Here is a 23,369-nt window from a genome sequence, read left to right on the forward strand (position 1 = left end):
GGACATCCCCGACGCAAGGATGGGGTCGTCGCCCCTTCTGGAGGCGCCCAAGTGCTGCAGAGGGGCACAGGCCGAGTCCCACAGGTGGGAGCCCGCCGAGGGGAGGCAGGAGCGGTATACGTGCAGCGAGCTGCGGGCGGCATGAAGGGCGCTGGGCGGCCCGCTCCATCCTGGCGCTAGGCCAGCTCCAGCTACCGCGCAGTCGGGCGGCCGGGGCCTTCCCGGCGATGGCGCCCTCAGGCGAAGATCCAGGGCCGGGGGCAGGGGACCCGGCCCGCCCGGCCTCGGGGGCGGGAGGTGGGGACGTGGCCGAGGCTCAAGAGGGCGGAGCCCGACCGCGGCAGGAGGCGGAGCCTCGGAGGGAGGAGGTGCCGAGCGGGCCGGGCGACGCCGCAGGAGGTTCTGGAAACGCCGGGAGCGGCGCGTGTCCAGGTGAGCGCGCCGCCTGCGGGATCAGCTGTTGGGCTCGTTCTCGGCTGCGGGCTGGGGTCTTTGGGAGATGGGTTCTGTCAGCGCAGAGCCGGACTCACGGGCTGAAGACCGGGGTCGCGCCGCCCGCTGCGCAAGCGGCGCCCGCAGCCCCGCGCCCTCCGCCTTGTTTCTGCACCCGCCTGGGTTCCTGGCCCGCCAGCGTCCCTTCCCGAGATCACGGTGGTGAGGTCAGCGGCGCCCTTCCTGCCGGTCCCCTCGGTGGCTGGCGGGGCGGGGCGGGGCACTTGGCCGCCCTGCCCTGTCATGCTCCCTGAGAAGGGGTGGCCTGACCCCGGGGGCTGCCAGTGGTTGGAGGCAGGGACGGGGGCGTCGGCTGCCCGGGAGGGGCTGCTTCGTGTTGGAGAGGCCCACTCTCCTCGCTCCTAAGCGGGGCCGGATCAGCTTGGTGCTGTTAATTAGATGAGCAGTTAATTAGATCGGTTGGATCAAAAAGTCTTCTTTCCCCTTCTGACATCCCTATGGAATCTGTTTGTATATATAAAATTTTTCCCCCAGCAGTTACGGAGACCTGAGGTAATTAGCTAACTAATTCAACAAACCACCCTTCTGTGCGCCAGAAGCTGCCAGGAGTTGCTAGCCCAAGAAGGCAGACGACTGGAAGAGCGGGAAAAGTCCAGGCCCAGTATGGTAAGTGCTGTGCTAGCAGGAAGGTGGACTGTGGGTATTCAGGATGCCCCAGGCCAGAAGACTTCCTTGAGGAGGTGACTCAGAGCAGATGGAGTGTGGCAAAAGGGTAATCTGGACAGAAGAAAAGCCTGTGTGAGTGGGAGCTGCCTTGGGCCACGGGCATTCTTGTGTTACTCTAGTGGAAGCAAGGTGATGGGGAAAGGGCACTTGAGGAAATAGCTGCTTGTGGACTCCATTTACAAAAGCCTAGAGTGAGAGGACAGTGCCAGGTACTGTGCCCTGCATGGGTTAGGTGCCCAGGATACCCTTGCAACATGAGTACAGATCAGGGCACTTCCTGTCTTAGCTGTAGCTGAGCAGAAAGAGTGGGCCCTTGGCTTCTGTGTTCTAATCTGACACATTGAAGTTGCTCAGGAGAGCATTAGAGTTGTTCCCAAGACAGACTTGTCTTTTACTACAGAATAACACACTTAAGGCTTGTGCTTCTTCATGGGGACCCAACAGCCCCAGCTCTCTTACAGGAGATCCTGAAGGACTCTAAGAGCAAGACTGATGGACATTACTTTGTAGCTTAGCACATTCTCAAATGTCCCAGACTTTGCACAGATCCATTGCCCACCTGAGAATTTATAGGATGCTTTTGCCAGCTGCTGCTTATTTGCAACTTGTATCACATCTGAGACAACACATCTGAGATTTAGTTCTCTGTTAAATGGACCAAGATTCCCTTTGGCTTTGGCTTTAAATTGCCCTTGAAGCATCCAGGGTGCAGTCTCTCACTGTGGTGTTGTGCCTCAGGGGCCAGCTTCTCTTTTTTGCTTCTCATGGTTCACAGGATTTTTGGCTTTTGAATTCTTTTCTTTTAGGACCTTTTTATTCTCACAGTGCCAAGCATGTCCACTCTATGGCCCAGACATTGAGGCCACATAGCAAGGATGGAGTTGGCTGAGGCCTTATCCCAGAGATGCTGTCATACTGAAATTGAGGTTTATGATAGGCTCTTCTGCCCTGTCATAGGCTCTGAAGTGGGATGCCTGATAGAGCGCTCACTTTGCCACTGGTTTAGACCAGCCATAGCTGCTCTCTATTCATTTCTTAAGTATCTCCTGCATCCGTCCTTGGCTTCTGCCTAAAGTGTGCCTGGGGCTGGAATGAAGGAGATGAGGTGGCCAAGGCACTATTCTTGCCTATGGGGAACTCATAATCTGTCTCAGATTGTTGTTTCGTGCTGGTATCTGGGCACATGCCAGGAGGACTGCTCATCACTCACACACTGGGTACGTGCAACTCTGAGGAATGAGTGGGGTGAGAAAATATAGGGTCTTCTCATTTCCTGAGAAAGTCTCCCTTTTTAGCTCTGCCCTCCCACATCCTTGGGAGGGTCTGAGGCTGGACGCAAGGCCTTGGCCGAGTTGTGGCCACGCTGGCTGATAGTGTGCAGAGTGCTGGTAGGTGTGTCCCTAGTTCTTGGGATCTGTCAAGAGTTTAATTTTATGCAGATGGAGTTTGGCAGGAAATGTTGTAGCACAGGCACGTGCAAGCCTAGCAGAATACTGGACTGAGAGTTAAACTTTGAAATAGTCGCTCAAATCTAGCAATTTGGACTTTTGAAGTGCCTGAGGGTGGGACATTAGTCTATCCTAGAGCAAAGGGGCCTGATGAATCCTGTGGTCTGTGGGTTTTGTGCTGGGAACAGGGAATGAGGGATAGATAGGCAGTTTTTTATTCTTAGAAAGAGCAGAGAGGAATGAAAAGTCTGAACTAGACTTCTTGGAGCCCTAGGAGAGAGGTTTTGTTCAGTTGGTGTCATTGCAGGTCTGAGGATTAAAGTGTTTAGGTAGTGTTCTCCAGCTCAGAGAGGATCTGTCTGAGCCTGGTCAGAAGCCAGTTTCTGCTCTAGACCTCTCCAGAAGTGCTTAATAGAATGTAGCCTGCTCTGTACCTGGTACAGAGGATATGGCAGAGATTCCAAGACCTGGTACTTGTAGAACCCTGAAGTGAGCAGGTCAGAGGCACAGAAGTACATGAGACCCTAGAGTATTGCTCCAGGTCCCTGTCTTTTGTTAGAGAAATTTCGTTGGTGAGGTTTAGAACCAGGGATTGGCTAATTCCAGGATTATCCCTGATGGGCAGTGTACTGCATGACCCTAGTCTCTCCTGTAAGTCTTCTGGCACTCCTGGGACATGGAAAGTGCCCAGTTTCTGCTTTGTTCTTGTTTCATGCCTTTTCATTGACCTCTGGTCTGGACCTTCTTCCTCACTCAGATAATCAATTGACTTATGCAGGGCAGCTGACTATTTCCGTTCCACTGATTTTTCTCTGGTGCTCCTCTTGCTGATAATTGACATAAATTATGCCTGGTGCTTGCTGATATCCATCATCTCATTCAGTCATCACAATAGCCATGTGAAATATAGGTCCTAGTATCATATAGATGGGGACACTGAGGTTTACAGAAGGCTGTGACTTACACAAGGTCATAAAGCCAGAAAGCAGTGATGGAGTTGGGATTTAACTCTGGGTCTGCCCGACCCCAGAGTACCTGCTCATTGGACTGAACTGCCTTGCCTTGAGGTGGGCTGCTTGGTTACATGTGAGTGCTGTAATGTCTGGAGGTAGGAGTAATACTCACCTGAACTCAGGGAACTGTGTTGCTGTTTTCTGGGTCCGCATTGCTCTCCTTCTGGTGAGATCCAGCCAGAGATGTCTTGAACCTGCTTTTGTGAACCTTTTGGGTAATCCATGATAAAGTCCTTAGCCTGGGCAGGCATGCTTTGCTAGAGCAAAGTGTTGCTTCCCTCTTTGGAAGGCCCCTGTGTTCTAAGGTAACTCATATTCCTGAGTAAGATTGGATGGCAGCTGTCTGTAGTAAAAAGTGTGTTTGGGGCTTGGGCTTGGTTCTGACATTGATTTTCTGTCAGATGTCAAATGTGGAGGAAGCCCTCTTGGCTTCACTTATCAATCTTTTGTATCTATCTTATACAGTAGTTTCCCTCCTTACCCACAATTTTATTTGCCACAGTTTCAGCTATACATGGTCAACCACAATCTGAAAATATTAAATAGAAAATTACAGAAATAAATAATTTGTAATTTTTAAGTTGTGAACCCTTCTGATTAGCATGATGAAATCTTGTGCCATCCTGCATGTTCTGTCCAGGACAAGAATCAGTCCTTTGTCCAGTGTATCCATGCTGTATATGCTACCCACTTGTCACTTTGTAGCCATTTTGGTTATTAGATTGACTGTTAATGGTATTGCAATGTTTATGTTCAAGTTAACCCTTATTGTTTTTTATTAATAATGGCCCAAAGTGAAAGAGCAGCGATGCTGGCAATTTTTTATAATGTTATAATCTATTTTGTTATTTGTTTTTTTAACAGTAATCTCTTACTGTGCCTAATTAATAAGCTAAATATTATCATAGGTACATACGTATGGGGAAAAAACAGCATATGCAAGATTTGATATTTATTTCCTGTGGTTTCAGGCCTCCACTGGGGGTCTTGGACTGTATCCTCCATGGACAAGGGGGGATTACTCCATCTGGAATGGAGATGATTATTTAGCTTACAAGATTTTAGTGAGAATTAGATGGTAGAAATGAAAGATTTTTGGAAACATAAATTGTGGTTACCTTAGACTACGTTCCCAGAAAACAGCCTGAGGAAGAGCTTAAGTGCTTAATGCTTTATTGGAAAGTCTGTTATTGCAGGGCAGCCAAGACATGGGAAGAGAAAAAAGAGGTAGAGAAGAATAGGAAGCAAATACAGGGTGGTGCTTTAGCAAGGTGGCCACTCTGCATGAAGATCTACTTGTTGTTCACCCATTCAGGACCTCTCTGTGCAGGCTCTATAGAAACTCTATGCCTCAGAACAGTTTCTTGTAAAAGGCCTAGAGAGAATTTATGGGCTGAACTTCTCTTGTCTTCTATACATCATTGGTCAGAACTGCCTTGTGAGCCACTAACTTTCCCTCCCTCCTCAGGAGGGCCCTTCTGTAGCCATTGGAGAGATCAGTATGGAGATAGTAGGAGGAACCAGAAATTCTGGCATAGGTCAATATAGTCACTTTGACTAGGTTAAGGCCAAACAAGTGGTTCAGGGCCTAGAACATGGGTGAGACCAAAAGAGTATGAGACTGTGTGTAGGATGCATCCAATATGGTGATGTGTGAATTTCATCCTCCCGTAGATCCTTCTTATGAATTAAGATAATCTAGACTGCCAAGTCTCTGCCAAGACCCTAACTGAAAACCCAACTTGGTATTTGCATGTTGATTTTAATGATCTCCTTGCTACTTCATGGCCTAATTACTGAAGCAGGAGATTTTGTGGTTTTGATGGTACCCAAGTAGGGAAGTGGAAATCAATGTTTTCATGCACTGGATGGAGAAGGTGTAGCAACAGATACATATTATCTGACACATGCACCCTCATCCAGTTTTGCAGGGTCCATTGTGCCTCCTTTTCTCTACTGGGGATCAAAAATAAGAGCCCAGGGAGTTCCCTCAGTGATAGTCTTATATGGCTTCTTAAATGTGGAGTGAGGGATGATGAGGTTCAAGAGAACACTTGACTACTTTGAGCACAGATCCAGGCTTCATTAGGTTTTTGGTAAAAGAAATATTTTTCACATGGAATAATTGATGAAGATATGAAACCTGGCATGGTGAGATGGGCTGGAAAGGACAGCAGGGCCAGGTCACACAGAGTTATGGGGCCCTTTGGGTTAAGGACTTCAGACTTTGTCCTGCTGGCAGTGGAAGCCAAAGGAAGGGATTCAGTAAGCCATGCTGACTACTTTGTAGAATAGAGTTGGGAGGGAAGCCAGATGAGATGTGGAGAGAGAGGTCAGAGAAGGTTAGGGCCAGCATGGCTGTAGCTGTGTTGGTAAGGGCTCAGATGATGGTTGAGATGTAACATCAGAGAACACTTGGGTGCCTTTCCTGTAGTGGCAGTGACAGCAGCTTTTGGGCCTGAATGTTCATTCATGTGTTCTATAGTGGGACCTCCCGTAGCTCCGTGCAGCTCCTCCTAGATTGAGCATTTAATTCCTTTCATCTCTGCCATCCTGGAGTTGGTCACAGCACCAGGAGGGAGGGCCATGGGAGGGATAGGGGGTCAAGGACCCCTGTTCAGGGAGGTTTTGCTACTTCACAGAAAACAGGCAGAATTTTATCCAGTGCCAAGCAAGACCTTTCTATTCTCAGTAAATCCATGTTCTGTCTCTAGGCTGTTAAGTACATTGTTAAAACTCAAGCTGTTGGGTTTGGGTTGCAGCTGGGAGCTTGGCAGAGGATCCTGCTTGATGAGGTAAGGGGAGAAGCTAAGGACGCTGCTGGTTTGCAGCTGGAAACATCTTTTCATGGTCATTTGGCCAGGTTGTAAATGTTCTTTCCAAAGAGCAGTCTTGGTAGGACCTCTGGTTGTATGTCTTGGAATTTCCCTGTGCTTAGAAATAGTGCCAGTTGCCTGGTGGGTGAATTACTGTCACTGGGGTGTTGGCAGGCTTCACAGGACCTCCCGGTGGGGTCCAAACTGTAGGGCTGCCAAGACCCCTTTAGAGTTCATTTGAGAAGGCCCTGCTTTGTTTCTTTTATATTTAAGCATATTATAGAAAAAATTTTAAAAATTCCTATATAATTCCTTATAAAAAGATTAGGAAAACAAATAAGCATAAAAGGAAAAATAAAATTACTTCACTGAGATGCAACTAGATCATGCCTCTCTTGCATATATACTACATGCAGTAGTTTTTTCTTACAAAAGTGAAATCATGTAGTATACTTTGTTTGGGGCCTGCTTTTTCACAGTGCTTTGTTCTCTCTGCATTGATATGCATACAGTAGGCATTCTGTATACTCTGTAACAATTCACTCAATGGAAGAAATCTAAAATTTTATGTTGTTGTTTCCTAAATTGAACAAGCATATGGTGAAGAGTTATTTGTGGGGTGACTTCTAGGAGATACATTATTCTAAGCTCTAGGGTGCAGCTCAGGTAAAACTCAACAATGGTTTTCTGTTTGGGCTTGGTGCAACTTTGCTTTTCATAAAAGGGGATTTGGCCACATCATCAAACTTATTCTGTGTGGATTTCTGAAGGTTCCTGGAAGGGCTTTTGGCAGCATTGGACATTGTTTGGAACTAGGCAGGTACACGTACTTGCATGTTCTTTGCAAGTTAAGGGTATAAGAGAGAGTAAGGGTTGACCTTTTGCACATTGTGGGGCACAGTCCCTTTTGAATGCTTCCTCCTCCCAACTTCATGCTAATTAAATAACCTTTGTACAAAGCCTTCTGAGTAGAGAGGCCCAGGATCAGGAGAAATAGGATGGGGTTGCAAGATGCCCCTGCTTGGGATGGCAGTATGGATGTGGCAGTCTGGGAGCTGCTTGGGGGTGTCTAGCTGTTTGGGCCAGCAGAGTCATCATCCCCCTCTCCTGCCAGAGTGAGACTGCGACTCTTAATTTCCCCAAACTTATTTGTGATTCTTTGAGGCTCTGCCTCCAGGCCAGGATTCGTGGATGGGCTCAATCTAAGCCACACAGCACATTCCAGAGAAAGGACAGCTGGTATTCATGTAATAAAGAAACCTGGCTGCTTTACCGTAAGTGCTATTAGGTGCTCATGGATGGTGTCAGCTGGATAATTTGAAAGGCATGGAGAGACTCCCTCTTCCCATAAATTTTTTTGTCTGAGCTCTGCAGATGTATGCAACTGAAAATGGTGATACACCTGGAGAGAAGGGTGGGGGCCCCCACTTCCAGCCATGTCTAGTCTGATCTCCTGCCTGGACCTTGTTCTCCCATCACCCCCGCCCCAAAGCTGGTCCCCCTACTGTTCACAGATCCTCCTGGCTTTGAGTTTTTCCTACACATACACAGAAGGTGCTCTCCTGAGGTAGTCAAGCCTTCTGAGGTACAAAGAATAGACATATGCCCTTTTAAGTTAATGGGTTTGCAGAAGCAACCAGAGAGGCCTTCTGGAATCCTGAAATGGAGAAGACAGTTGGGGAGGCCTGGGAGCAGACCAGGCTGGAACTGGGAGCACCTGGCCCACACCTACTCATCTTCTTGCTTTGTTTTGATGCCTTGACTCATAATATACTCCTTAGCCTACTACTCCCTTCCCTACAGCACATCCTGGCTTGAGGAAAGATAATTATCCTGTCTGTCTCTGAGCCCCCAGCAACTAGACTGTGACGGGCATGCTGTCAGCTCTGCAGCCCTGCTGGGCTGGACACTTGGGCCCATGCACTTAAGCTATCTTCTTAGATAAGGTTAGAGGAACCTGTTTGGGGCTGGGCCCTTCTGTGAGCCTAACCTGGAACCACAGTGGATTGAAATTTCTTCTGAAAGGGTAAGATGAGGAATGGAGAGTGTGACTGTGTATCTAAGCAACCATGGCAGGCAAAAATTGGTGAACTGGCATTAGGCAGCTCAGACTTGGAGCTTAACTTTCAGTTAAGACTTTTATTCTGGGGAGAAGCCTTTATTTTTCCTTTATTTTCTCAGTAAATTTCCATTTGAGCATTCCAGTGAGACTTGGCTGAAGTGGATCCAAAAGAGAAGAATTGGCAGAGTAGGGGCTCCGATGGGTGGTGGTCCTCCAGCACGTCCTGGGCTGCGTTGCTGAGCTGGGAGATGATGTCTGAAGCTTCTCTTGTGTATATGGGTCCACTGCCAGTGAGGCTTGCCCCAGGTGGTGCCTGCCTCCCTCAGAGCGGTGTCTGACTATTTCTAGACTGATGAGGAGCTGGCTTCTTCCCTGTGTCAACTGTCTAGCTCAAGAGTTTGGCTATGGGTGGCTAATTCATTTTTGTATTCTGAGTGCCTAGCTCAGTGCCTGGCATCTCTGTATGGTCAGTAAATATTTGTGAATGAACGGTGACTGGCCAGTGAGGATGGCATCTGCTGAGGAGCCTCACTATAGGAAGAGCAGTGTCTATCCTGGATGTCACTCCCCTGACTGGCCGGGGTCAGTTTGATGATTCTTCTGGCTGACCATCTGCTCTACACCTCAGTTTGGGCTGGGTTCCCTAGAACATATCATATCAAGTTCTCTGATGTTGTCTTTTCATAATGTCACCATCTTATGGGCAAGGACTAGGTCACCAGAATCTGGCATTATCATGGTACATGTGTTGGAAGGTAAAATAGAAACAGTCTGTGAAATAAGAAGGGGTAGACCAGAATCTTGGACTGTCAGATGATTGGAACCAGAGGTGACTGTCCCCTCACCTTGATTCAGCCTTCTCATGTTGCTAGTGGTTTCCAGGAGTTGAGAGGATGGAGCCTTTCCCCAGGGCAAATGGCTTGCCAGAGTAGGGTCCAGAATTGAGCACATGTCAGTGCTTCCACACCCTGTGGTGATCCCAAATCTCTTTCTTAGCTTTCTTTTGCTGCGCCAGGATTTTGGCACATTTGAGTGTGTGTGTATGTGTGTACATATGTATGTGTCTTTCAACCTAAGTTGCTCTTTTTCACTGGCAATCTATTGGTCCTAGCAATTAACTATCCTTGTCTTTAAGCCCATTTTGATCTAATGAATGTCCCTGAATGCCTTGCAGATGCTTCCCTCTCTGACCATGAAACTCCAGGTGTCCACACTGCTGATGGCCTGGTTTGGTGTCCTGAGCTGCGTGCAGGCCGAGTTCTTCACCTCTATTGGTATGTGGCAACAGGACTGTTGTCTTCCTGGGCATCCCTTGGCTCAAATGCCAGGTGATTTCACTACCTGAGGTGTATTCTAATTCAAGGAAGGGTGGCCTCATTCACTGGTTTTGACCAGTTCTGGAGATCGTGGGGCTTACAGAGTTGCCATTTTCCCCTCTGAGAGCCTAAAGATCTGGATTTCCTTGGATCCAGCTGTCTGAATGGGCCCTTTTCCCTGGGACATGCAGGCTGCATGCATGCTATCTGGCCTTTTTGACTAACTTTCTCCCAGGCCAAGAGTGGTTCTGAGCAGTGAGCACTCTGTGTCCTGGGAATCCAGCTCTTCTCCTTACCTGAAGTTTCAGAGCTTGTTTCCATATGATGACCCCTTAGGATATCTATTCCCAGTGACATGACCAGCTGGTTAACAGTGGGAGAATGAAATTTGGACCTTCTTCCTTGAGTAATCCCAGTGAATTTATCACAGACATCCTGTTGGCACTTCTGCCTGTCTCCTCCTAGAGTTGGGGCCAGGACCATGTGTTCCCAGAGAGTCTCGACACGCCCTTGGCCCAGAAAATTTACTTCTTCTGAATTGATGTTTTATGCCCCAAGGAAGGGGGCTGGACATCCCTCCTTCATTTCTGATTGGCCCTTACTTCTCTCCTACAGGGCACATGACTGACCTGATTTATGCAGAGAAAGACCTGGTACAGGCTCTGAAGGAGTACATCCTTGTGGAGGAAGCCAAGCTCTCCAAGATTAAGAGGTGTCTAATGTCCTAAGGCCCCATATGCACCTTGAGTCAGCCTTCCTGCCCCACCCCACAGCCCATGTATGGGTATCTATAAGAGGAAGCCCTCCAGAGGTGTGGTCTCTCCCACCGGTCTGAATACTTTAGTATCACATGGGTTAAAGAGTCTCTGTCTTTTCCTTTCTGCTTAAGTCCTTTCTACTTTCACCAAGGTTCCCAGCTCTTATTAAGATTAAGGAGCTAGATGTATCTGTGGGAGTTACTGTATTCATGTTTTATTACCTCTTAACAAAAGGTGACAGATCTCATCAGGGAAATTACCACAGATCAAGACCTGTGTGGGTGGGGATGTTAGTCTTCCTTTTCTTTGGTTCCACAGCTGGGCCAACAAAATGGAAGCCCTGACCAGCAAGTCAGCTGCTGACCCAGAGGGCTACTTGGCTCACCCCGTGAATGCCTATAAGCTGGTAAAGCGGCTGAACACAGACTGGCCTGCTTTGGAAGACCTAGTCCTGCAGGACTCAGCGGCAGGTGAGGGACAGTGAGCAAATGTTATGTAAGAATATAGACCCTGCTGATGATGGCTCTGTCCTTTCTCTTTTAGTGCTGGTAGTTGGTGGTCCTTATTTTAAAACATGTAACTGTAATCAGTTTTTGCCTTTTTGTTTTTGGTAATAACATTTCCTGTAATTATACTTTAGTAATACATGTTTTTATAGAAAAGTTAGGAAAACAAACACAGTCACATAAGAAAATTACAATTCTTAATCCAGTTGCCTAGTAATAAGCACTGTTAAAATTATGATCTTTCTATATATGCATACATTTTTTTTTAATTAAAGGAACCATATGTATACCAGGGGATGAAAACTCACTTGCTTTGAGGGACAAATGAATTCTAAAGGAGTCAAGTGGTGAGCATAGCCTTCATCTGAATTCTTTTCTATTCATGTCTTTTACAAACAAAACATTTCTGTTGGCGGATTTGTGACATAAGCATATACTTACCTGTCCCTGAATTTCACAGCTTGTCTCTTCCAACCCGCTCCAGTATTAGGGGATTGAACCCAGGGCCTCACATGTGCTAGGCAAGTACTATACCACTAGGCTACATCTCAGTTCCCCTGTTTCTTTCTTTCTTTTTTTTTTTTTTTCCCTTCATGTTTTATTTGAGATGGTCTTGGTGAGTTGCTGAGGCTGGCCTCAAACTTGATATCCTCCTGCCTTCAGCCTCCTTAGTAACTGAGATTACAGTGGGCACATTGCACCCAGCTTCTATATGCTATTAAAAGTTTTTTTTTTTTTTTTTTTTTAAAGAGAGAGTGAAAGAGGGGGGAGAGAGAATTTTTTTAATATTTATTTTTTAGTTCTCGGCGGACACAACATCTTTGTTGGTATGTGGTGCTGAGGCTCGAACCCGGGCCGCACGCATGCCAGGCGAGCGCGCTACCGCTTGAGCCACATCCCCAGCCCCGCTATTAAAAGTTTTTATGCAACATGATTTTAATAGCTGGATCACAATTTGTCATACTGTTATACTGTAAAACTGGGAAAGTCATGGGAAATGGGCCTATTTCCAAATTATAATTATCAGCAATCTTTCATATACATTTTGGTGTCTAACTCTGATTATTTTTCTAGAATAAATTCTTAGAAATGGTATTTACAGGTCAGAGTATGACTCCCCCCGCCACCCCCCAGTATGACTTTTTTGAAAAGTTTTTTCTAGAGTAGAATTTACCGTGCTCTGACACTTTCCTGTCAAAATGAAGTGATGGTGGTGGTGAGCCTGGAGGCGGCCTCATGGACTCCCAGCCTCGGGCTCAGGCCCTGTCTCTTTTCTTTGGAGTTGGGAGTGCTGGTTAACTTCAGACTAGCTGTCTCTCCGGCTGAGACATTTCAGCTCACGTGGCCAGACTGGGTCGGGCTTGGCTGGGGGCAGGGTGGCCTCCAGGGAGGGATTGGTGAGCTCAGCCAGGCTGGCCTTGTGCCCAGTGAGCTCACTGCCTCCAGAAGCCCCGCCTGCCTTTCCCAGACCCCGCCTCCTAGGCCTGTAGCTGGGAACGGTCTGTTCTGCCTGCACAGCAGGAGACTGAGCCTGCTCAGAAGATCACTGCTCACTGACCTTGTACTCCACACCCTCCCCTCTGCATCTCATCGGGGAAACTTTAAAATTACCTAGAAGGATACCAAACAGCCCAGAGATCAACAGGTTGTTTTCATCCTGACATGGAGTTCTTGCCCCTGAACTGAGGGGGGCATGCTGACACTGTCTGTGGCTTTTTCAAGGAGGCATGTTTTTCTATTTCCTGGATTCTGAACTCTTCAGAGTCCCTGACCATGAAGCCAGAAGGAAGACAGGGTAGCAGCTTCTTGACCTCTGAATCCCCAGGCTTGGCTAGAAATGAGTATTTGAGCCCGTTCTGAGAGTGGGTTGCAGTGTGTGCTGCTGCTCTTGGGAAGGGGCCAGGGGAGGAATTCCTTGGGGTTTCCCCTCCCAATTCTTACCTCACAGATGGAACTGAAGGCCTGAATCAGCCGGGAGTCCTGGGATTTCAGGAGATGCCTCTCTTGCTATATAACTGGGGAAAGTCTCTGTGGGGGCACTTCAGTGGTCAGAGGCTTTTCCTGGCTCCAGGCTGTGGTCTTGGCCACCGAGATCAGAGAGCTCAAAGCTTGACTTGTAGACTCCCTACTGTTAACCACTGTACCAGCTATTTCTGTTCAGTTCCAAATGAGCAGCACAGGTGGTAGGACAGTGAGGAGTAAGAAAGAAGTCCCATGGACTAGAGCAGTCTGGGAGGCCTTCCTGGTGGAAGGGCAAACTCTTCCTCCCACATCCCCTAGTGCTGGCATCTCTCCTTGAGCTCTCACACATGCTGAGCAAGTACATCACCACTGAGCCTACCAGTAGTCTCAGAGGCAAGCAGCAGAAATCCACTAGCCAGAGACCTACTAGTGGCTGCCTCTCTGATCCCAGGAGCATTTCTGCCCCTGGATCTAAGGCAACCTCTTGTTCTCCCTCTCATTTGGAAGGTTTTATTGCCAACCTCTCAGTGCAACGGCAATTCTTCCCCACTGACGAGGATGAGTCGGGGGCTGCCAAAGCTTTGATGAGACTTCAGGACACATACAAGCTGGACCCAGACACGATTTCCAGAGGGGATCTTCCAGGTAACTCAGTGCTCTGGGCTTTGCCTGTCCTGCTTGTGTCTCTTTGCTGGCTGGACAAGGCAGAGGCAGTGTACGGTCTCTGCCTCTACTGATGATCCTTGTTTTGGATCCCCATTCGGTGCTTGTCCCCTGTCCCGTGATAGCTGCTTCCCCGCATCCCCTGCCTGCCACTTCCTTCCATGCACTATCCAAGGACCTCCCTCTCCTCTTGTGTCTCAGAGAACGCTGAGGCTGCTGTCAGGAACTCTGTTGGTCTCTGCCCCAGAGCACCACAGATCCACTGCCAGACCTGCTTCCAACTCCCACCCTCCTATCTCCCCAACAAGGCTGATCTCTGAACTCTGCCCTCTCTCCTATGTCCCCTCAGTTAAGTCTCTGCTCCTTTTCATTCTGTCCTCACCTGTCTGGGGTCTCTCCTTGAGCTCATACAGATGCTCTATTCTTGCTCATTCCCGAACTCCTCCTTCAGGGTACAAGACTATTTGGTCTCTGCTGTGGTCAGTCTCCTCTCCCTTCTTGGTTGGCTACTGGATAGAGCGATTCACACTCTTTCTCCACTTCTAGTTCCTCTGTACTCCTGACCCCACTGTGCCTTTGTGCCTGCTGTCCGTCAACCCTCTGGGGCTGGTAAAGCCAACAGACATTTCAGGCATGATATTCTTTAACTTTTCAGCAATGTTAGGTGCATTGGTTGCCTCATTCTGCCTGATATTCTCCCCTCCTTTGAATTCTGGGATACTGATATTGGCTTCTTCTCTTTTGGCCTCTCTGGTCATTTGTTCTTTCTTTTTAAAACCAGTTCCTTCTCCACTGACTTCCTCAATGTAAGTGTTTGTAAGAAGATAAGCTGGGTTTGGAGAGCTTTTCAAGAACAATAAACCTAGGGATTCCATTGTATCTCATTAGACCTTGAGTGAATCTCATTTGTGGGACACCAGAGAAGATACAAACAGATCCATAGTGTGTGGAATCTTTCTCCCTTTTTAGGGTTTCTGTTACTGGCTAGGTGTGGCCTGGGGCCTTGGGTCTGATGAGGTAACAGGAGGGGATGTGAACTTCTTATTTCTGCCTCAGTCAGGTTTTGAACCAAGCTATACCATGAGATCCAAGATAGAATGCAGCTCAGGGCACCTGCAGGGTCTGTTTGCTCTGTAGCTGTGCGATAGGTTGATGGGAAGAGGGAGCTACACTCTGACATGGACACTCAGTTCACATGCCTGTGAGTGTCCTGAATGGGGAGGTGAGGACAGAAGGGAGTTACTCTCTAGGATTTAGTTCCTACAAGCCTTCCCCCGGTGAACCCAGCAATTTTCATCCTTTGAGGCATTTCCCATCCATGGTTGACTTCTGGATCCGTGTTTCCCACCAAGACAACCTCTTGAGCTTCCAACCAGTGTCAGCGAATGCCTGTGGGCTGTCTATGCTTAGATATTCCATGGACTTCTCAAATTTCATGTGTCCTAAATTGAAATCCTTACCTCCTTTGAGCTGTTTACCCAATTCCTTCACCACTTACCTCAGCAAGAAGCATCTCCTCTTACTTGCAGCCTAAGCCAGAATCCTGAGGCCCATAGAGTCTACTTCCCTAAGGTCTTCTGTACTTGTCCCCTCACTACTGCCCCATGACTGGCTAAGATATCAGCTGACTTATTATATATTCACATTTGCACATGACATAACAATATAATTTATCACTATTGTTCCCCAGGATTTCCCTTGATCTCCCTTCCATTTTCATGAGACCATCCCCCCACCCCCTTTTTTTTTTTTTTCCTCTCTAAGTTCCCTATATGAAAGAAAACATACGGCCCTAGTCTCTGGACTCTGAGTTTTGCTTATTTCATTTAACATAAGTTTCTCAAGTTCCATCCATTTTCCTGCAATTGTCCAGCTCACTTTTTAATCCCATCCTCCATGTTGTCTTTAGCACACTAAAACCTGGTCACAATGCTTAACTTTCAGGGATAAACCCAAACCCCTCCTGTGTGGAGTCTTTGAGGTCCCACTGTCTCCCTGGCCTCCTTGCCCCTGGTGCTCAGCTTCTCCTTTGCTCAGCTCCTTGGTTCCTCCCACTCCCTCTGCAGGAATACCTTTACCCGTGTCAGCTGGGCTGCTCCTTGTCTGATTGCCTTTCCACACTCAGCTCAGCTGTCACTCTGCAGGGCCCACTCTCCAAGGACCAGACATTCAAGTTACCTTTTGGGAGGGATGCTGAGTGCCTGAGAGCCGTTCTTAACATTCTTGGTATCTGTGAGACATGTTGATAACAGCTACCCATCATTAGCATCCTGAGGATCACAGGAGCCATCTTCATATATCATCTCATTGAATTCTTGGCCTATGTCCTTTAAAATCGATGCCATTATCTCTGTTTAGGTGGAAATTATCTCTATGTAGATAGGAGACTGAAACTTAAGCTAGGTAGGCTCCTGGGACTACAGAGCTAGCCAAAATCTGTGGTGAGGTATGGAGAGAGGAAAGAGGCACTAGGGAACCAAACCCTGGCCTATCTACATCTCCCTCTTGTGATTACTCTCCCCAACTTTCTGTCCTACATTGTTGGTTCCTAGGCCACCCAGTTTCTGACATGGGCACTTCCTACTGCAGAAGGAATTTCCTTTTGGGCAGAGGTCCATCTTGGATATCAGGCAGAAGGGGCCCACTCTGAGGCAGTTCTTTCATATCAACCATGTGCACGTGGCTGTTAAAAGGGCTTTGGGGGGACTCCTGTGCTTTCCAGTAAGGGTCACAGCCCTCCTTGTTCTCATGGGATCTGCTTTCTTGTTATTCTTAGAGGAACACATAGATTTTTTCCATCTTGAGTCTGCCCTAAACCTTTCATTTCCCTATAGCCACTGCTCTTGGCTTGAAACTGTCTTCGTGGTCACTTTCTAGTGCTCAGCTCACAGCACATGACCTGAAGTCACAAGGCCTGCTGAGTGGTGCTCACCAAGGTCTTTGCTGCCTGATGGCCAAAGCCAGTACTGCAGCCTTGGCTCTCAGCCTCCCTCGGTGTCTGTCACGCTGCTCCCACTCCCTCAGTTTTTCCTACGTCTTAGTGGCTTGTTGATGTTCTGTATCCTCTGTCCTTTCTGAGTGGGTGCTCCCCAGGGCTCTGGCCACCTTCTCCACTTTTCCCTCAGACATTTTTTACACGTGATTATCCTCATGTGTGCTTTGGCTGCCACCTACATTTGTTTCTTCAGCTGATTTTTCTGTCCCCCAGATGTCTTCTGTGTGGCCCACAGGATCTTCGCACCTTCCACACTACTTCTTGGTGGGCTTCCTGGGGTCCCCCATAACACAGCTCCTCCCCCTTGGGAGAAGGGGAGTCTAAGGCTGGGAGATTGGCTGTAAACCCAGGGCAGAGCCTACCTGTCTGTGCTTACTGTATCAGTGGCATGTTGGGGTTTATGGTCTAAGGCTCTGGTGGGAACCTCCCTCCATAACCCAGTGTTTCTTTTTTTGGAGGCTGACTATTGGACTCTCCTGCTGTAGGAACCAAGTACCAGGCCGTGCTGAGCGTGGATGACTGCTTCGGGATGGGCCGCTCAGCCTACAATGAAGGGGACTATTACCACACGGTGCTGTGGATGGAGCAGGTGCTAAAGCAACTTGATGCTGGGGAGGAGGGGACCGTGACCAAGGCCCAGGCACTGGACTACCTGAGCTATGCCGTTTTCCAGTTGGGTGACCTGCACCGTGCTGTGGAGCTCACCCGCCGCCTGCTCTCCCTTGGTAAGGAGATTCAGGGAAGGTGAGATGGAGATGGGGAGCTGGCAGGGGACATACCACTTGACACTTCTTTGGGGGATTGAGTCAGTTTGACCTGTCACCTGGCCAGTGACTGATGGCATATTCCAACTGCCAGCTAGCTCCTTACCCATTAGCCCTTGCCCATTGCTGATGGGTGTACTCAGGTCTGGGGTGCCTGTGATACCTGTGGCCCTGCATGCTCCCTTTCTAACTAAGGACCCAGTGCTGTGGTACATTTGACACTTGGCAGGGTGGAATCGCCACTGTGTCAGGAGTAGCTTTCAATGCAGGCTGTCCATCAGGTTCACTGTGGTACCAACTAGTTGGAGGTCTCAGGTCTCACGGTAGGGCTTGCCATAGCACTGGTGCCTTCACAACCCATCTGTGGCACCTCTTACATGGCAACATTGTCATCTGGAGTTTCAGAGACTGGCAAAGCCTTCTTTATGCCACTGCTTTCCGTGGGGCCCTGAGTTGGATGTCAGCTAGCATATGACCTATGTGGGAAAAGATCTTTGTAGATTCTTTCAGGTGAGTCAGTAAGGGCCTTGGACAAGGAGCTGGGGCTCCTGGATTCTTGTTCTATAGAATCTCAACCCAAGTCACTCAATATCTTTGAGCCTCAGTTTCCTTACCTGAGGAGTGTCACAGAAATCCTGCCATGCCTGTTTCTTTTAATGCTGTGGCTGTTCTTTTTGCTGGTGTTACAGCTTGCTTCTAGCTGTGGCCAGGGCACAGCATAGTCTCCAGCAGTGCCCGCAGTCTGGGGAATGGCTGTAAATGGAGATATGGCTGTCAAGAGGAGGAGGCAGGATCAGGACTGCTTCTCTGGACTGGGGACCTTGGGACCTGCAAGGAGGCCTGGAGAGGCAGTCTCCTCCGTGGCTGGCTAGGGTTCCCCTCCTTTGATGGTGCTGCTCTCTCAGCTCTGACCGGGTTGGGGAGTCCTCTGTTGACTCTTTGACTCTCACCCACACACCTGGATAGGTGCTGTGGAAGGCAAAACCTGCAAGGGGGCTGCTGGGAGAGAAACCGCTTACTGAATAATTTATCTAAAAAACCTAACAGATGTTTGTGGTTTCCTTTTCCTTCTTGTTCTTTGCTTTTTCTAGACCCAAGTCATGAGCGAGCCGGAGGGAATCTGCGGTACTTTGAGCGGTTGTTGGAGGAAGAAAGGGAAAAACAGTCGTTAAATCAGACAGAAGCGGTGCTAGAAACCCAGGGAGGCCTCTACGAGAGGCCAGTGGACTACCTGCCTGAGAGGGACGTGTATGAGAGCCTCTGTCGTGGGGAGGGTGTCAAACTGGTGAGTTGTGGGAGAGGGCACAGTGCCCAGACTGTAGACCTGGATGTCCGAGGTGGGCAGGCAGGCCTAGGAGGATGTTCCACTATGTGTAGATACTTTTTTTTTAGCATCTCCCCCAGTTCTTGGTAGCGTCTGCTGAGGCTGATGTGTGGGTGTTCTCTGAGGTGTAGGGCTGGAGAATTTCCCTGATGCCCCAAGTAGAATTTCCATCCCCTCAGTTATTACTGTACTCCTCTCTGTACCCCAGTGTGCCCAGCCTTTGCTCATCTCACTGTTATGAAGAAAACATGGGTAAGGATGTGCTTCAGGTCCCAAGGGAAGTCCCAGTGTAGTGGAGAGTAAGTCTCTGTGGTAAAGACATAGCAATTGCTGGAGCTTGGTATCGGTACCACTGGTTTGGGGAGCCCTGAGCTTCCAGTGCTTCCTCGCAGAGGTTCAGGTGTGAGGCAGGCTCTTGCCTTTTCCATGCCCGTCCACTTGGCTCCCACTGACTCCTCCCCTGGAAAGGCTTCAGACCCACCCTCCAGACCTCTTTGAATCTCTGAGAAAGGGTCAGGAATTACCTTCTGCCACAGGACTCATGGGCATGAAGTGATCTTGAGAGAGACGAAAAGCTGCATGGTTTGTGGTTTGTCACTTCATGCCAGTCACCCTGAGAGGTGTTTCATTTCTTCTGTGGCAGGGAGGCAGGGAGCAGCAGCTGGTCATGGGTGTGAGACAGCGTCTGCAGACAGCTGAGTTGGGACTGAGGTTAAGGGATCTCTCAGCTTAGGGTCTGTTATTTTGTGCTTCCCAGACACCCCGGAGACAGAAGAGGCTTTTCTGTAGGTACCACCATGGCAACAGGGTGCCACAGCTGCTCATCGCCCCCTTCAAAGAGGAGGACGAGTGGGATAGCCCGCACATCGTCAGGTACTACGATGTCATGTCTGACGAGGAAATCGAGAGGATCAAGGAGATTGCAAAACCCAAAGTAGGTGTCTCTCTATTGGTCCTCGTAGGGGTGCTAAAGGGGACAGCTTCTCTTTCATCTCTAACATCATGGGGCAGTTTGTTTACCTAGTCAAGACCTTATCAGTATCTAGCATGAGTCCACTGTGGGGTTACTAAGATGCCGCAGACTCAGCCTGACCTGTGGGTTCATGGACTAGTGGGAAAGAAAGATGAGGGAATCAATGTGGACCACCAAGTACTACAGTAGGAGGTCATTCTGGGAGCAGGGCAGGCTCATAGAGAGAGGCCCTGGTTGGGGGACTGACGTGGAGGTCAGTTTTTTTAGAAAATATTCCATAAGGCACTGGGAAGGTGAGTCCTTTGGCACTCCTGACTGGGACTGCAAAGAGGTAATTGACTTGGAGGAGATTGTACATCTGTACAATATTGGGTTTTCTTATCCCAGAGCATTCCAGGGACATGCTGGGTCTTTCCATTTATTCATATCTTTTATATTTTTTGATAAGTTTATTCATAGATGGCTTTTTTGTTCCTGTAACTTTGCTTCTTCTATATTTTAGCTGGTTTTGTTATTATGTATTAAACTTGATTTAAAAAATGTATCTTATAATACTAGCTAATTGTTACTGAGTTCTTAAGGTGACAGGATCTGTTCCTAAATGCTTAACATATATTAACTATTATGTGTATTTAGTAAACTGTGACTCTGGCTTTATTTCACCCTTGAAGAAGTTAACCTGTGAGGTCATGGGTGGTGGTTGAACTCACTTATTCCCTTTTTGATTTTTAACTGATTTTCTTGGGTACATGTCATATCACCTGCAAATAAGAAAAATTTTGCTATCTCCTTCCTAATACTTATATTTTCTTTGCTTTTGTGTCTAATTGAATTGCCTAGAACTTCTGAAGCATTATTACAATAGTCATCCTGCCTCTTTCTGAATTTCTTGGAAATTCCTCTGGTGTTTTGCAGCTAAGTGTGCAGTAGGCTGTTGGTTTTTAAACTATGTGTGTGTGTGACATGATAAAATTATTATTCTATTTCTAGTTCATAAAAGTTTGCTTCCATTTATAATCATCCACCACAGATGATTGGAAGGGAGGATTTACCTGAATTTTCTTTTTCTCTGCTCCTAGTAGAATTGTAGTAGCCAAGGTGGCCAGGAAGCCCAGTGCTCCTGGAGAGAGTCCTCTCCTGGTCCCTGGAAATTATTTGAAACAACTTTGGTTCAAAGTCCTAGGACATCTAGGGGTTAGGGTCACTTGGTATCATTGATGGGGCTAAGGGCTGATCTAGCTAGTATGTGTAGAGGATGGCTACTAGGACCCCTCTTCCCACCCTCTGGGAAGCTCCAAAGTTCTCCAGGGAAAAAAACTACTTTTCTAGGTTCTAGGTGAGAGAGGCACTGGATTCCTTTCGTGTCCCTCAGTGCCAGACACTGAGAACTTTTCCGTGTATCTCTCTCTCTCTCTCTCTCTCTCTCTCTCTCTCTCACACACACACACACACACACACACACACACACACACACACACACACGGCAACGCTAGGGGAGGGAGCAATGGGAAAATTTGCCTTTGAACAGGAGCCATGTGAAGTGCCAAATGTGTTGGCCATCATGAGCTGACCTCTCCTTTCCGGAGGCTATGAGGGACAGATGCTATTCTGGCTTTGAAGTTGGGCCAGTGAGCTTAACTTGTCCTGTCGGGAATGCCTGGCAGCTGCCTGTGGATACCCAGACTGCTTTCAAAATAGCCCTGTCTGTCCCCAGGGGCACAGCACAGTTGCCCGGAGTCTCTTTGTGGGCACCAGGCCAATGGTGAGGCTCCGATGTTGGGATGGGGTCTAGCTGTGGTTGCATCTGTCATCAGGGAAGGACTGGCATCACTGAGTTCAGGAAAGACCCTCAGATAGGAGCTCAGGGAAGCCATCCATTCTGTATGCTGGCCACCTAATTAGAACATCTAGCAACACAGTGTCCGGGGGGTTGATTTCACCCCCTGACAGACTTTTGCTCTGTCCACTCTTTTCCATCCCTTCTGCTCTGGCCTCCTCATTAGCCAGCTCCTTCCCACTCCAGCCCTCCTTGCTCAGCTCCCCACAGGGTGTTCCCAGGGCTGCTCCCCTGCATAAAGCCTGCCCTGTCTCTCGTGGGCCATAAGATTGCTTCAGATCCGGTGCCTGCTCTCCACTCAGTCTCATCTCTCTCCTTCACATAACCTCTGATCCACAGTCAGCACCATATGTTTTTTCATCCCTGGGCCTCTCTATCACTGCCCTTTCGCTGTTCCTGGAGTGCTCCCCTCCTTGGCTAACTCTTATTTACCCTTCCAATCTCATCTCGGTGGTTCCTTTCTCCAGGAAGCCATTCTTGATTCTGAAACATGAAGTTCACCCGTGCATGCTGCAATTACTTGACTGGTTTTCTGCTTTCTTCTCCCCCACTCAATTTGAATGAAATGAGGGTGAGATCCATGTTTCTCAATCACCTAGCACATAGTAGGCACTTTTCACATATTTACTTCAAGGGAAAGTGCTTTGGAGTGAGGTAACTGGGCCTATGGCCCCACCTATGTGAGCCCATTAGGACAGTCCACAGCTGAAGCACATGGACACTTGCCCTGGAGGCTGGCTCTGAGTAGTAGTTCCTCCTGGCAGTAGCATTAAGCCTCTTAATGGGAACTGGGGAGATGAAGTAGGTGAGGGGTGTGTGTGTGTAGGTTGGGGTGGGTGGCTTCAGGTAGTCATTTATTTATTTCAACTTGATAATCCTTTTCCTGGTTTTATCATCTGATTTTGTGAGACTCCCGAGGGAGTGAAAACTGTGCGTCTGTCTCTCCTCTTGCAGCGTGGGAGCCCAGTGTGAGGGGGTGCATCAGGAGTGTGTTTGCTTGGGTTTCTTGGCAGAGGAGGCCACTGAGGTTCAGAAGCATACAGAACTTGACCAAGTCAAGAGGGGCACACAAGGGGAGGCTCAGGGATCATGGCACAGTCCCAATGTGGTGGGAGCAGCTAAGCTCAGCTGTGCTTATTCAGGATGATCTATGGGTCTGGCAAAGAGGGAGGCTGTCTAGGAAGACACAGAGGTGGACAAAGCCAAATCCATTGGCATAATTCTGCAGGTAGCACAGACCTGGGAGGAGGAGGAATGAGTAGTGACCAAGCAGGGGAGTGGCCAGGGTCTGATAGCAGAGAGGGAAGTTGGTGGCCTCAGATTCCTGTTCTGGCCTGGCCTACAGGGTCATGGGGTCTTGGCTAGAGTCACTGCCTGTAAAGTTGTTTCTCCTACCAATGGGGATGGCTGATTTGGTCCCAGTGCTCTCTGAGAAAAACACAAGGCCAAAAAGGGTAAGTCTGCCCTGTCTTCCTGACCTCCAGCTTGCACGAGCCACAGTTCGTGATCCCAAGACCGGTGTCCTCACTGTTGCCAGCTACAGGGTTTCCAAAAGGTAAGCAATGGTGGTGGTATGTGTGGGGGTGCTGTTCAAGCCCCAACTCACAGGCTTCCCAGTACCTACCCAATGGAGGGGGGCTTGGCATCTCCACACTCACCTATAGTACTCACCCTCTTCTGCCCGTTAGTGCTTGTATTGATGCTGGGAGAGAGCACAGGACCTCATCTAAGTCTGACTTCCCCATTTTCTTTT

The 23,369-nt window shown here is 48.5% G+C and overlaps 1 protein-coding gene across 7 annotated transcripts in view; it reads left to right on the forward strand.

Moving 5' to 3' along the window:
- The first annotated feature begins 307 nt into the window (after positions 1-307).
- The window catches only part of P4ha2 (prolyl 4-hydroxylase subunit alpha 2), a 32,367-nt gene continuing 9,305 nt past the window's right edge, over positions 308-23,369 (forward strand). For 2 of the 7 annotated variants that reach the window (XM_013363104.4, XM_013363102.4), the window contains exons 1-10: positions 312-432; positions 991-1,119; positions 9,693-9,792; positions 10,450-10,546; positions 10,911-11,062; positions 13,568-13,705; positions 17,204-17,443; positions 18,574-18,767; positions 19,564-19,740; positions 23,101-23,171. In XM_013363104.4, coding sequence (XP_013218558.1) covers positions 1,117-1,119; positions 9,693-9,792; positions 10,450-10,546; positions 10,911-11,062; positions 13,568-13,705; positions 17,204-17,443; positions 18,574-18,767; positions 19,564-19,740; positions 23,101-23,171 — 1,172 coding nt within the window. In that variant the 5' untranslated portion in view covers positions 312-432; positions 991-1,116. The other 5 variants (XM_013363103.4, XM_021733595.3, XM_021733596.3 and 2 more) reach the window with 5 other exon arrangements.

Source organism: Ictidomys tridecemlineatus, chromosome 1 (genome assembly GCF_052094955.1).
Source record: "Ictidomys tridecemlineatus isolate mIctTri1 chromosome 1, mIctTri1.hap1, whole genome shotgun sequence".
In the NCBI taxonomy this organism is placed as follows: Eukaryota; Metazoa; Chordata; class Mammalia; order Rodentia; family Sciuridae; genus Ictidomys; species Ictidomys tridecemlineatus.